This window comes from Hemitrygon akajei, chromosome 5 (genome assembly GCF_048418815.1).
Source record: "Hemitrygon akajei chromosome 5, sHemAka1.3, whole genome shotgun sequence".
NCBI classification, from domain to species: domain Eukaryota; kingdom Metazoa; phylum Chordata; class Chondrichthyes; order Myliobatiformes; family Dasyatidae; genus Hemitrygon; species Hemitrygon akajei.
Window position 1 is genome coordinate 151,107,809 of NC_133128.1, and position 15,583 is coordinate 151,123,391.

The window sequence follows — 15,583 nt, forward strand, 5'->3', positions numbered from 1 at the left end:
GTCATATTTCAATTCGTTATCATAGCTGGCAATTCCTTAAATTGATCTTAAAAGATAAGGGAAGCAATTACATAGCTTCCAGTCTTGGTAAAATCTCTATTCTATGGAAGAAAATTGTGGGTATTATTGTTCCAGTTTATTTTGAATCTTATACCCACCTGCCCATATTCAGAGGATGCTTATCAGGCTGACACATCCGTCTTGCATCCCCCACACTCCAGTTGTGCCTCCTGTATCTGACAGGCGTCCAATCGTGCTGAGTGGGTACCTGGCTATCAGGGTTTTTAACTGTAGTGAAATGTCTCTTGATAATCAGAGACATAACACTACAAAAATGGATTTAATAATTATTGTTTTTAAATGCAGTTCAGTTTAATCAAAAGTACATTAAAATACTAAAAATTAATGGCATTGCACGTACAAAAGAAAATCAGTTTTCAGCATCATTATCCATGGTTTTGGCAACCCCATTCTTGTAACTGGGATATTTCTTCTGATGCCAAGCTTCCCTGGCCTGAAGCTGAGGACCAGATGCAAGATAAATCTGTGCCCCCTCTTTGGTAATTCACCACTATGCTTCAGGTCTGCTGTGGCGTCAGCATCAGAGGAGACTTCTGCCTTTTATCTCGTATGTGTTGAAGTCAAGGGGAATGTTCTGTCTGTCAGGTTGCACTGAAAGGAGTCAACATTTTTTTGTTTATTGCTTTTCTACAGTGCAAATTTTTCTTGTTGGCCTATAGGTTGTAATTCATCCTTAAAGGTTAGCATGGTATTCAATGTGCACATAGCATGCATACTAGTCTGTTAGGATTGGAGTGATGGGAAATGATTATGATGATTTAACAGAGGTCATTGAGGTTTGTAGGAGTAACAGATGTCAAGTCCATTAAATGTGGGAGATGATAAAGTATTTGCTATGTTATGATTTCTCTTGGCTATCGACTTAACTGAAATCTCTTATGTTATAATTTCTAAAAAAGGCTTCTGACTTTTTAAAAAACGATCTGTAATTCATACATCACCACTTCTTGGGATTCGTCCCATTTTTAATGCACCTGTTTCTTGAATGGAGTCCACAATGTCATTGTAATTGTGAGTGCTCAGCATAGCAGTGAAAATCACACTAGTCAAGTCTTTGAGGGAGAGGGGGAATACTTGACTGAAGAATCTAAGAGTGACTTTCTAACAAGCAATCTTGTTTGTATAATATTAGTGGTTTTGAATATATGCAGCAGTGCTGTTAGTGCAAATTCCAGCATTTACAGTGGTGCTAGGAAATTTGTGAACCCTGTAGAATCTTATCTATTTCTGCATAAATATGACTCAAAATGTGGTTAGATCTTCACATAGTCCTAAAACTAGATAAAGAGAAGCCAATTAAATGAATGACACAAAAAACATTATACTTGTTCACTTACTTATTGAGAAAAATAATCCAATATTATATGTGTTTGTTGGAAAAAGCATGTGAACCTCTGAGGTAACGCCTTCTACAAAAGCTATTTGGAGTCAGTTGTTTCAATCAATGAGATGAGATTGGAGGTGTGGGTTGTCGAGGTGCCCTGCCCTATAAAAAAGACACACAAAGTCAGGTTACTGACAGAGCCTGCTCTTGAGAAAGATCCATTCGTGTGCACCATGCGTTGATCAAAACAACTTTCAGAAGACCTTAGAAGAACTGTAAAGATGCGTGAAGCTGGAAAAGGCTACAAAGGTATTTCTAAAGACCTGAGTGTTCATCAATCCACAGTAAGAGAAATTGTCTCCAAATGGAGGAAACTCAGTAGTTGTTGCTACTTTCCCTAGGAGTTGGCATCCTGCAAAGATCACAGTAAGAGCAAACATGCAATACTGAAGGAGGTGAAAAAGAACCCGGGGTAATAGCAAAAGACCTGCAGAAATCTCTAGAAATTGCTAAAGTCTCTGGTCATGTGTTCGCTATAAGAAAAACATTGAACAAGAATGATGTTCATGGAAGGACACCACAGAGGAAACCACTGCTCTCCAAAAAAACATTGCTGCACGTCTCAAGTTTGCAAAAGACCAGCTGGATGTTCTACACGCTTCTGAGACAATATTCTGGGGACAGATGAGATAAAAGTTGAACTTTTTTGGTAGAAATGCACATTGCTATGTTTGGAGGAAAAAGGCCACTGCACACCAACACCAAAAACTCATCCCAACTGTGAATCATGGTGGAAGTCATGGTTTTTCACATGAGCATACTGCAAAGCTCTGTATGGAGTAAATGCAAAATTGTCAACATTAGGTTTGATATAGTTTCTGATCTCATTAGTAGATGCAATGAGATTCAGACTTACAGTATGTACAGTGGTTTTGATTACTACTTCATAATAGTTATGAAAATTGAATTATGTAATTTATCTCTCTCTCTCCCCCCCTTCCTTTGGGCAGATGGAGAATAGCTAAAGTTAGAGCAAATAGCTTCCTTAACTAAAGTGAATATTTTAAAGACTGTTACGTTTATAAAACGTTGATCATGTAATATTGATATTTTTCTGATGTGTTTTCATTCCAGTGTACACTGTTGTGATGCATCTAAAAAGTGAGATGAACAGAGGAGATTTTTTTATGACTCTACAGAATCAGCCTGTTGCATTGAGTCTTTATTGTCAGGTACGGTCAAATATTTATCAGCTGTGACATCATAGGATTTACAGTTTCTGGGGGTTCAGCTCTGTAGTTGTATTTTACAAGGCAAATTTGTTAATAATATGACCTTCCACACTGGATATGCCGATTGCAATCTGCAAGTATGACCTCAAGCTTTTGAGCATTTGCCACATTGAATTCTCAGCTCCACCCTCACTTTCTGACTTCTATGTCCTTGGGCAGTACATTGTTAACAGTAAAGCTTGTCATTAGATAACACCCGATTTTGAATGGGTATTGTACAGAATCAGTATTGAGCTTTTTGGTAATGAAGTTCAGTAACAATCTTGCTGTTTTTAAGTAAACACCACAGCCATTGTGGACTATTTGTTCTGTTACTCCTGGTCCTTTTTTTCTACACCATCAATCTTTATTATTTCATCTTTCCTGCATTATATTCTATCACAAACCTTTTATTTACATTACTTTTTATCTTTTTTTTATTTTCCTGTATGTTAGCACTTCGTCAGACTCTCAGTTTTCTGGTTTTGATTAAAAAGTCATTCACCTTGTTGGATTCTGGTGTTTTAATCCGAGGTTCTTTCAGAAGCCAGGGAAGAGGCACAAAACTTGTTTCTTCACGATCATTTTATTAAGCATTCATCGAACAAAGGAAACAGGAGCAGAAGCTAGAAGCAGAAGGCTTAAAGGCCAAAAGACCACAATGCTAATATTTAAGATGGCGATGTTCAGCATTTTTTATACCCATAAAGATTCAAATTTGTCGATAATAGTTAATTAATGAGAAAGCACTTATTCAAATACTGCAAAGAAAAGAAACTTCCAGAGCTTTCCAGAATTATATTTTGTATAGCCACTAAAGGCATATTAAACTGTTATATACATATAAGAACTAGTTAAAATACAAATAGATAATTAATTGTTAAACTGCAAAGAAAATTACAATTAAAACATTGGTTTCAATGGTCTCTCATTTGTTTCTAAGACACAGGAGCACAATTAGGTCATTCAGCCGATTGAGTCCGCTCCACCATTCCATCATGGCTCATCCCGGATCCCACTCAACCCCATACACCTGCCTTCTCACCATATCTTTTGATGCCCTGACCAATCAGGAAATAATCACCTTCCGCCTTAACTATACCCACAGACTTGGCCTCCACCGCAGTCTGTGGCAGAGCATTCTACAGATTCACCATTCTCTGGCCAAAGAAAAATTCCTCCTTACCTCTGTTCTAAAAGGTTGCCACTCAATTTTGAGGCTGTGCTCTCTAGTTCTAGACGCCTGCACCATCAGAAGCATCTTCTCCACTTCCACCCTATCTTGTCCTTTCAACATTTGGTATATTTCAATGAGATCCCCACACAGTCTTCTAAATTCCAGTAAATACAGGGCCAAAGCTGCCAATCGATCCTCATGTGTTAACCCCTTCGTTCCTGGAATTATCCCTATGAACCTCCTCTGGACTCTCTCCAATGACATCCTTTTTGAGATATGGGGCCTGAAACTGTTGACAGTACTCCAAATGCGGCCTGACTATTGTCTTGTAAAGGATCATGCACGAGGCGTCCCGAGTCACTTTGCACCTTGGATTTTCGCATTTTCTCCCTGTTTAGAAAGTAGTCTAAGCTTTTATTCCTTTTACCAATGTGCATGACCATATACTTACCAACAATGTATTTAATTTGCCACTTCATTGCCCATTCTCCTAATCTGTCGTAAGTCCTTCTGCAGCCTCCCTGCTTCTTCAACACTACCTGTTTCTCCACCTATCTTTGTATCGTCAGAAAATTTGGCTACAGGGCCATCAATTCCGTCATGGAATTCACTGACATACAGCATCAAAAGAAGCAGTTACAGCATCGACCCCTACCGATCACCAGTTGTCACTGGCAGCCAGTCAGAAAAGGCTTCCTTTATTCCCTTTCTTTGCCTCCTGCCAATCAGCTAAAACTCTATCATTGTTGGTATCTTTACTGGAATATCATGGGCTTTTACCTTGTTAAACAGCCTCATGTGCGGCACCTTGTCAAAAGCCTTCTGAAAATCCAAGTACACAACATCCAATGATTCTCCTTCCTCTGTCCTGTTTGCTATTTCCACAAAAAATTCCAACAGTTTTGTCAGGCAGGATTTCCCCTTAAGGAAAGCAGACTGACGATTGCCTATTTTACCATGAGGCTCCAACTACCCCGAAACCACATTCTTAACTATCAACAACATCTTTCCAACCACTGAGGTCAGGCTAACTGGCCTATAATTTCCTTTCTTCTGCTTTCCTTCCTTCTTGAAGAATGGAGTGACATTTGCAATTTTCCTGTCCTCTGGAACCATGCCAGAATCTATTGATTATTGAAAGATCACTATTTTGTCAAATGGTGCAAGCTGAATCATCTGAATTATCTGCATCTTAAAGTAAGACAAAGGAGATGGTGATGAATTTTAGGAAGACTAAGCCTGCACTGTTCCCTGTAACTATTGATAGTGAAGAATGGATGTGGTGAGGACCTACAAGTACTTGGGGGTGCACATGGATGATGAACTTGAATGGAGCGTCAACACAGAGGCTGTATACAAGAAGGGCCAGAGTCGCCTCTACCACCTGAGGAGACTGAGGTCCTTTGGAGTATACAGGCCTCTCCTTCGCATGTTCTATCAGTCTGTTGTCACCAGTGCAGTCTTCTGTGTGGTGGTGTACTGGGGCATTGGCTCAATAAACTGATTAGAAAGGCTGGCTCTGTTATAGGAGTCAAATTGGACACACTGGAGGCTGTGGTAGAACAAAGGATCCTCCAGAAAATCCTGGAAAATTCTTACCCTCAGTCATTAGGGTCTATAATGAGTCAACCTATAGCTGAGGAAGTGATGACCCACTCCTGTTGGCCTGTTTAAGGTAGCTTATTTTTTTTTAAAATTTATTTCTCTTCTAATATTTCTATATTTGTATATCTGTGCACTTATAATGCTGCAGTGACTGCAGTTGCCTTTGGGATCAAGAAGTTATCTATTTATCAATCTATTAATTCCAACACAATTTCTTCAGCTACCTTTTTTAGAACCCTTGTCCATCTGGTCTAGCGGACTTATTTACCATAAGACCTTTCAGTTTCCCAAACACCTTCTCCACAGTAATAGCAGCATTATATCAGCTCTTTCCCCTGACACTTTCAAATTTCTGGTATACTGCTAGTGTTTTCCACAGTGTCTTTTGCAAAATACTTATTCAGTTTGTCCGCCATTTCCTTGTACCCCATTACTACCTCCCCAGCATTATTTTCCAGCAGTCCAATTCCTGTTGTCGCTTTTTTTACACTTTGTATATCTGAAAAATCCTTTAGTATCCTCTGATATTATTGGATATTATTATATTACTTTCATATTTCATCTTTTCCTCCCCATTTGGCTTTTTAAGTTGCATTCTGTTGGTTTTTAAAAGTTTTCTAATCTTCTAACTTCCCAATAATTTTTGTTCTACTACATGCACTCTTTTTGGCTTTCACGTTGTCTTTGACTTCCCTTGTCAGCCATAGTTGCATCATCTTGCCTTTAGAGTACATCTTCTTTGGGATGTATCTATCCTGCCCCTTCCAAATTGCTCCCTGAAACTCCAGCCATTACTGCTGTGCTGTCATCCCTGCTCATGTTCAATTCTAATCAACTTTGGCCAGTTCCTCTGTAATTCCCTTTACTATAGTGTAATATGGATACATGTGACTTTAGCTTTTCCCTCTCAAATTGTACGGTGAATTCTATCATATTATGATTACTGGCTCCTAAGTGTTCCTTTACCTTGAGCTCCCTAATGAAATCTGGCTTGTTACAAAACACCATTTCCAGAATTGCCTTTCCCCTAATAGGCTAAACAACAAGCTGCTCTAAAAAGCCATCTTCTAGGCATTGTACAAGTTCTCTGTCTGGGATCCAGCACCAAAATTATTTTCCCAATTTACCTGTATATTGAAATCATCTATGACTATCGTAATATTGCCCTTTTGACAAGCCTTTTCTATCTTCCATTGTAATTTGTTGCCTACATCCTGGCTACTATTTAGAGGCCTGTAGCATCAGGGTCTTTTTACCCTTGCAGATTTTTAACCCTACCCACAAGGATTCTACATTTTCTAATCCAATGTCACCCTTTTCTAAGGATTGATTTCATTTTTAACCAACTGAACCACACCAAATCTATCAGCCTACCTATGTGTTCTTTCGATACAATGTGTATCCTTGGATGTTAAGCTCCCATTTATAATTTTTATAATTTTCTTTCAGCCATGACTCAGTGACGCCCACACATCAAACCTGCCAATCTTTATCTGTGCTACAACATCATCTATGTTCTATATACTATAGCATTCAAATATAATGCCTTCTGTCCTGTATTTGTCACCCTATTCAATTTTGCCCCCCTTTTACACTGCAACTCATCCCACTGACTGCAATTTTGCTCTATCATCCTCCTCCTTCCCGACAGTCTGACTATTTCACTATATGCTGTCTCTGTGTGTAAACCTGCAGCCCTCTCTTCAGCCTTGTTCCCATCCCCCTGCCACATTAGTTTAAATCCTCCTCAACAGTTCTAGCAAACCTGCCTACAAAGGTATTGGTCCCTCTCTGGTTAATGAATCGTAGGCATGATGTCAACATCACTGTTGCTAGAATGTTTAATAAAGAGGGCACATATTTGTTCTGCATCTGCATGAATGCCTAGCTTTGGTAAATATTTTGAAGAGTGTGGTATACTTTGACATATCCAACAGCTAGAGATGTTAATTCATGTGATACTTGCCTGTATACATTATCAGTCATCTCAGCTGGCACATTATGAGTAATGAAAATTGGCAAAAATATAACAACAACAAATCATGTTAGGATAAAGTTCATAATTTTCAGTAGTTGTCTACTTGCTCGAAGTCTTTTGGCTGGTTAGTGATTTGCTCACTGTAGCCCAGCAGCGTAGGCATTGTGACCAAGAGGTTACTAGTATGTTAACCACAGCACTTATTGTCCCTTGTCGAATACCACTTTGGCTTGCTTGCAGTGGCTGGTATGTATCGCTTACTTTTAACTTCTTTCACTGCCAAGTTAGTAACAAACAGCACTTGATAACAGCTCGCAGTGGATCCTTAACTGGTTTCTTAATCAGGACCCACTCATCAGGAATAAGGAGTGGGTCCTCCATCAGTTGGTTCTTCCCAAGTGTCAGAAACCTGTTCAGAAGCAGATTAGACAGCTTGCGTTAATTTCAACAGTTAACTAAACTGCCTGCCATAATGTGTATATCAGTCTCTCTGAGATTGAGAGCTCCCGGGAGTGACGTAGGACGCCTGTTACCACCTCGAATGGACTTCATTTAATTTTATCGTTTGGAGTTGCTCTGATATTACTTAAGACCATAGGAAGAACCATAGGGCATGGTACACCTCCCTCATGATACTTAGTCAGTTGTTGTTTGATGGTTCCATTCATTCGTTCAACTTGTTCTGATGACTCTTTGTGATGTGGACAATGTAAGTACCATTCAATGTTCATCAATCAACATAATTCCTAACAAACTCTCCCAAGTGAAATGTGTTCCTTGGTCAGAGTTGATGTGACATGGCATTCCCCATATAGGAATATAGTCCTCAATCAGAGTTTTTCCTTGTTTGTGGCAGTGACTTTCCTTACAGAACTAGCTCCACTCATCTTGAAAACTTGTTCACTATTACCAGTGTGTCTGGGTATCCTTGATACTTCAGAAATGTAGTCCTCTTGTAAATGGACCAGATGGGGCAGGAGCACTTAATTATTACTTTTCCGCTACTCCAGAATTCTGTTTCTGGCATGTCATGCATCTTTCAATGTTCATTGAGCTTGTGCCGTGAATATTGGATTCCACCACCAATGGGAAAATCTGTCAATCTTCTCTACTCCAGTGCGTCCGAGAGAGTGTATTTGCTGTGCCAGATAAGGAAGCAACGTAATTGGGGCTATCAGCCTATATGCTGCCTTTTTTGCAATTTCCAACACCAATACATTTCCACAGCTTTCCATTGTAGTCATTTTGGAGTGGCTTTTATATTTTAATTAGGTGACTTCTGAAGGCAATTTTGTGACATTCGTGAGTTCTTGTACTAGTTGGCCATTCTTGATTGGGGTTCAGCTATAAGAAACTCTCTGTGCCTCCATAAGTTTCCAAAAACATGAACAAGTCCAAAAGCATATCGAGAGTCAGTGAAGATATTAGCTTATCTTCCTTCTGCCAACTTACAGGTTTTAGTTCTACCTATTGCACAGACGTACCAGGAGCTATGCTTCCTGATGCTAGCACTTCAGATCCAGAAACAACTGACCTTCCAGCCAATTGAATTCCTTCTCAATCATTGTACAGAGTATTAACCAGCAGGACCTTGTTAGTCCATGTTCTTCAGTTAAGACTGCCATCATGTGTTTTTCTTTGACATATAGGTTAAATGGTATACGTGGTATCAGGGATTCTTAATGCAGGTGCAGTACACAATGTCATCTTTTAAGTTTAACACGCTTTCAGTTGTTCTTCATCAAGAGCCACAGAGTTGTCTGAGCACTTACTGCCTTTCAGCAGATTGTTAAGTAATAATTGATTAATCTGCCACTAGCTTGTCAAGTAATAATTGATTAATCTGCCACTAGCTTGTCAATACATTGATTAACAATGGTTTCAGACAACAGTCCTGTGTGTCTTCTCGTGGTCTTTATTGGAGCAAGCTGTGACACAGCTGTTAGTCATTGTTCTATCACTGTCATCCTTACCTGAGTCACTAGGGGGCTCTGTAGTCTATGTCATGCCCATCCTGTAATTCTTCAGAGTTCAGATGCTGTCACCGTCTCTCCGGGGACTGCTTGATGTGGGCTTCAGAAGTATGAGTTTCCCAAAAAGGAGCACTGGCATCACTTGCACCGTCACTACCAGGACTGCCCAATTCTGAGCTCTGCATGATGCACTTAAATTGAATTACCGTGTGCTTCTTTCACTCATTCAGCTAATGCAGAGATTTGCTCTTTAGACTTTTTACTGTTTCTATCATGCTATTTTTGTATCACAAGTTTCATGTTTCTTTCAATTAGAAACACTTTACTCATCCTATTAACTCTTCCAATCGCTCACAGATTTAATCAAACTGACCATGCGGTCCTATCTCTAAGCAGTAGCAGGCATTTTCTAGATCATATCCCATACTTTCACAATATTATCTAGGAGCCATATTTCATTGGATTCAACATTGATATCAAACCACAATGTTTTATTCAAGTAGGAGTTCAAACCCTCAGTTATCTGTTCCCATGTAACTGGAGATTCTGTGATTGGATTCATGATTTTGACCATTGTTTTGATGTGATCTTAATTCATACATATTTATTACTTTAACTGTGATCTTGAACTATTCACAGCTTGTAGGCAAAATTTTAATAGGTTGTTCAGCAACCCAGATTTAATTTTTTCCCCATGTTCTGCTAGTTTGCATGTATTTAAGCTTTCTCTGCATTGTACTAGTTTGCATGAATCTTTTTATCCGTGCTCCACTGCTTGTGCGAATTTAATTCAATTTTTGACGCTCTACCAGCTAGCATATTTAATCCGCACTCTACCGATTTGTATGTGGCTCTGCTAGCTTGTGTTTTTTTTTACAAATCTGTTTTCTGAAAAAGCAGTTCCTCACTCCTGACTCCCATTGGATGATGTAAAAGTCAGAAACATAAGAGGACGTTCTTACCCTTTTTGGTGCATGCTAAAAATTCCATTTTGTCCGTGTGGTTCTTCCAAGTTCTAAACTTTGTAATTTTTGCCAATTTACTGGATTCTGTTGTTTTAATCCAAAGTTCTTTTGGAAGTCAGGAAAGAGGCACAAAACTTGTTGCTTCATGATAGATATAGATAGATATCTATCTATCTATCTACTTTATTCATCCCCATGGGGAAATTCAACTTTTTTTCCAATGTCCCATACACTTGTTGTAGCAAAACTAATAACATACAATACTTAACTCAGTAAAAAATATGATATGCATCTAAATCACTATCTCAAAAAGCATTAATAATAGCTTTTAAAAAGTTATAAAATGATAGTTTTATTAAGCCTTGCTAGAAAAAAGGAAAGAGGAGCAGAAGCTAGGATCAGAAGGCTTAAAAAGAAAAAGTCTAAGATTTAAGATGGTGCTGCTTGTGTCTCGCTATTTTATACACAGATGAGGAAAATTCCATTCAAATTTGTCGATGAGTCAACCAATGAGAAAGCACGTATTCAAATAATGCAGAACAAAGAAACTTCCAGAGCTATCCAGAATTATTCTTTGTATAGCCACTCGAGGCATATTAAAATGTTATATGCATATAAGAACTACTTAAAATGCAAGCAGATGATTAGTTGTTGAACTGCAAAGAAAATATCAACTAAACAATCAGATCCAACAACCTGAAACTTTAACTCTTTTTCTCTCTGGACTGTTGCTGCCTCACTTGTTGAATAGTTCTGGCATTTTCTGCTTTTGTGTTCTTAATTTTTTGGTTTTGTTACTTCAAAATGAAGTTGAAGAGATGGGATACTTTTCTACTTTTGATATCCAATGTAAGGATAGATGAATGATATCATGTGCTCTGGATTGGGGCAGAGTGAATCTCCTACTAATTTAACCAAAAATCTTTTGATTTCTAAGAGGCGTGTAACTTTGAATTTGATATTTTTGTCCATTACCCTGTGAGTATTAATGGCTCCTAACTTGCTAGAAATAAATAATTTCAATGATGATGGGATTTTCACTGTGTTTGGATCATTTTATGATACAATTTTTGTTACGTGACTGTAAATGGGAATGATTATTCTTTTTGCAGTTGTGCAGATTTTTGACTGGTGAATGTTTGTTCATAGTTCTGTAAGCACCAGGAGCCAGAGACCCTCAAGGATCTGTTCAATCAGGATGACAACCATCAAGAACTTGGCAACTTTTATGTGCGTTCCAGTTATTGCAATGAATCGGTAAGAACAGAATCTCATTCACTGACATCTAGTGGGGCCAGTGCAAAATGGATTTTCTCATTGAATGCAGAGACAGTGATAAAGTTCACTCTTTGAGATACTGAGTAAAGTTAAGTCCCAATGGTATTATAAAGTTTATAGAAATGGAAAACACATTCCTGAGGACAGAGGTGTTGAAATTTTGTTTCAACAGGCCAAATCCATGTGTTATACTGTCAGTTTTCTCAGTTTGGTTGAAGCATTAATTTGAAGAAAAGGTCATTCTGGATTATTGATGCAAAGAAAGTCATTTTTTAAATTCTCTCATTGTCCACGTTACCCTCTCCCTTCTCTCTCTGCCACCCTCCTCAGAATAAACATAACCAGAAATCCAACAGGTTAACTAGTAAGCAGGCATTAAATATCCTTGTGAGAATGGATCTGCTCATTATTGCTTGGCATAGAGAAAATGCTTGAATCTTTTTTAACCTCTTGGGAACTTTTATGTAAGATTGCATTTTAAATAAATGTAACTTCTGACACTTGGCCTAAAGCCAGTAGATAATGAAACTGCATTCTCTGTGTGAGTTTTAGCAAATGAGTTTGATGGCTGTTATGTTTTTGGCTCTCCTCTTCTGACACTCAGTAGATCAAGTGAACGGCAGTGGAAAGCACCCTTTTAACTCTCATCACACCTACTGGGGCATTGGCTGTCCACAGTCTTGTGCTAGTCTTTCCTCTCCCAGGGATGCGGTCTTTGCACCTTCTGTTGGTGTTTCTATAGCTCTGGGCTTTTTATGGGATGAGACTGCTAGCCCTTTGCCCTACCCTCCTCCTCTCACAACTGGGCTGGTGACAATCTATGGCAGAGTTAGAAAATACCCAGATTGGAAATATTCCTGTCCCGAATCAGTTAACACCAGTCAACCACAGCTCACTTGCTGCTGACATTGACAACTTGCTTACCTGTGCATGTGACTATTTCAGTATCTGCTCCTCGTCACACCTATGATCATTCAAAACTCTGCTGCTAGTGTATTACCCATGCACGTTTGTCCATCACTCCTGTAATTGCTGTTTTTCAGTGGCTCCCAGTTAAGAAAAGTGGTCATTTTAAAATTATTAACTCAGTTTTCACATCACTCCATAGACTTGTTCCTCTTCCAGCCCTACAGCCCTTTGAAATATCTAATTTACGTCAGTTCTTGCCACTTATCTATCTTGGTTTAAATTGCTACAGTATTGACAATCAAGTCCTTAGATGCCAAGGCCCCTAAACGCTGGAATTCCGTGCTTAAACTGTACCTTTCTTTATTGCTTTAAAACCTGCCTATGTGACCAAACATTCAGCCATCAACCCTGATATTCCTTATGTTGCATGAAATTAAACTTTGTCAAACATTTTATAATAGATTTTAGTCCTTAGTTTTAAACTAAAACTAAACTCCACGCTTCAACTAAAACTCCCATCATTTCATGTCAGTCACCTTATGTACAGACACTTCTGTGCCTAGCATTAATTTATGGATATATAATCAATTTATTTATATCAGCTATTTTATGTATTTATAGTTATTGTGTTTGTATTATTATTATGTTCTTTTTATTGTACTGGTTTGGATACTGTTGTGGGGGATGACCTCCCAGGGGAATACCATGGAGACAGGGTTACTGGCGCTGAGCATAGGTGCGTGTTACAGAAGAGGAAGAGGGTCAGGGACATTTTCGATTGCATCCACAACATTTTGGAGAGGGAGGGAGAGGGAGGGAGAGCAGCCAGATGTCTTGGTGCATATTGGTACCAGTGACAGAGGGAGGAAAAGCAGAGGTCCTAAAAAGAGAATTTAGAGAGCTAAGTAGAAAGCTGAGAAGCAGGACCTCCCAAGTAGTAATTTCTGGATTGCTGCCTGTGCCACGCGCCAGTGAGAGTAGAAACAGGGTGATTTGGCAAATTAATGCGTGGCTGAGAAGCTGGTGCAGGGGGCAGGGTTTCAGGTTCTTGGATCATTGAGATCTTTTCTGGGGGAGGTATGACCTGTTCAAAAGTAACGGGTTGCAACTGAACCCAAGGGGGACCAATATTCTCACAGGCAGCTTTGTTAGAGCTTTTGGGAAGGGTTTAAACGGGAGTGGGAACCAGAGTGAAGGGGCTTATAAAAAAGATGATAAAAATGCAATGTCCTAAATGGACATTGAACCCTTGGACAGTACCTAATTTTTTAATATATATTCTGTTTTTGCACAATTTTTAATCTGCACTGCAATTGATTTACTTATTAATATGATTTTATTTTGGTTTTTTTCCCTCTATATTATGTACTGCATTGAACTGCTGCTGCTAAGTTAACAAATTTCATTACACATGCTGGTGATAATAAATGTGATTCTGATTCTGAGATAACATGCAGTCAGACTGTCAGGAAGGGCAGGCAGATGAAAGCATATAATTGCAGCCAGCAGGGTGAGTATCAGTGCATTAGTGATGTAGAATCAAAAAGGGTAGCAAATACAGTACTCAAAAGTGTTATATCTCAGTCCACTGAATATAAGAAATAAGGTGGATGATCTTGTTTCACTATTACAGATTGTCTAGTATGATGTTGTAGCCATTACTGAATCACTGTAGTTGGGAGCTGAATGTCCAAGGGAAGATGTTAGAGTCAATTGCTAAGGATGAGGTTATGGAGTACTTGGTGACTCAAGATAGGACAAAGTCAGTGTGGTTTCATTAACCTGCCTGACACACCTGTTGGAATTCTTTGACGAGATTGCATGTAGGATAGATAAAGGGGATGCAGTGAATATTACATATTTGGACTTTCAGAAGGCAGCAAGTGGGAATAAAAGGTTGGTTGCCAGAGACTAGTAGTGTTCCAAAGGGCCGGTGTTGGGATGGCTTTTTATGCTATATGTCAATGATTTAGATGACAAAATAGATGGCTTTGTTGACAAGTTTGCAGATGATACAAAGATTTGTGGAGGAGCAGGTAATGTTGAGGAGATTAGGATTAGGAGAATGGGCAAGAAAGTGGCAAATGAAATTCAGTGTTCAAAAATGCATGGCCATGCACTTGCTAGTAGAAATAATGTGCGGACTATTTTCTGAATGAGAGAAAATCCAAAAATCTGAGATGCAGAGACTTGGGAGTTCTTGTGCAGAACATCCTTAAGGTTAACTTTTAGGTAGAATTGGTGTTGAGGAAGGCAAATGCAATGTTAGGATTCATTTTCAAGAGATCTAGAATACAATGGCAGGGATGTGATGCTGAGGCTTTATGAGGCACTGGTGAGGCATCAGCTTGAGTATTGTGAGCAGTTTTAGTCTCTTCATCTAAGAAAAGGTGTGCTGGCATTGGAGAGGGTTCAGAGGAGGTTCACAACGATGATTCCCGGAATGAAAGGGTTATCATACAAGGAACGTTTGATAGCTCTGGGTCTGTACTTGCTAGAATTTAGAAGGATGAAAGGGGATCTCACTTAAACCCTTTGAATGTTGAAAGGCCTAGACAGAGTAGATGTGGAAAGGATGTTTCCCCATGGTAGGGGAGTTGAGGGCAAGAGGGCACAGCCTCAGGATAAAGGGGCATCCATTTAAAACAGAGATGCAGAGAAATTTTTTTAGCCAGAGGGTGGTGAATTTGTGGAATTTATTACCACAGGCAGCTGTGGAGGCCAGGTTGGGTGTATTTAAGGCAGAGCTTGATAGGTTCTTGATTGGACATGGCATCAAAAGTTACAGGGAGAAGACAGGGGACTGGGGCTGAGGAGGGGAAAAAAGGATCAGCAGTGAATGAATGGTGGAGCAAACTCAATGGCCAAATGGCCTAATTCTGCTCCTGTGTCCTTTGTGCTTGCTGCATCAGATCCAGAGTAACAGTTATTTTGTTCTCCTTTTACACTTGTGTAATGGAAATGAAATTAAATCTTCTTGAATTTTGAAAGTACACTCATTTCACTTTTTAAAAGTTTTTAA

General features: G+C 39.0%; 1 protein-coding gene across 1 annotated transcript in view; it reads left to right on the forward strand.

Moving 5' to 3' along the window:
* Positions 1-15,583, forward strand: part of vps16 (VPS16 core subunit of CORVET and HOPS complexes) — a 75,220-nt gene that overhangs the window by 50,274 nt on the left and 9,363 nt on the right. Inside the window, exons 18-19 of the mRNA XM_073046875.1 lie at positions 2,540-2,637; positions 11,524-11,631. Coding sequence (XP_072902976.1) covers positions 2,540-2,637; positions 11,524-11,631 — 206 coding nt within the window. The remainder of the gene's footprint in view (positions 1-2,539; positions 2,638-11,523; positions 11,632-15,583) is intronic.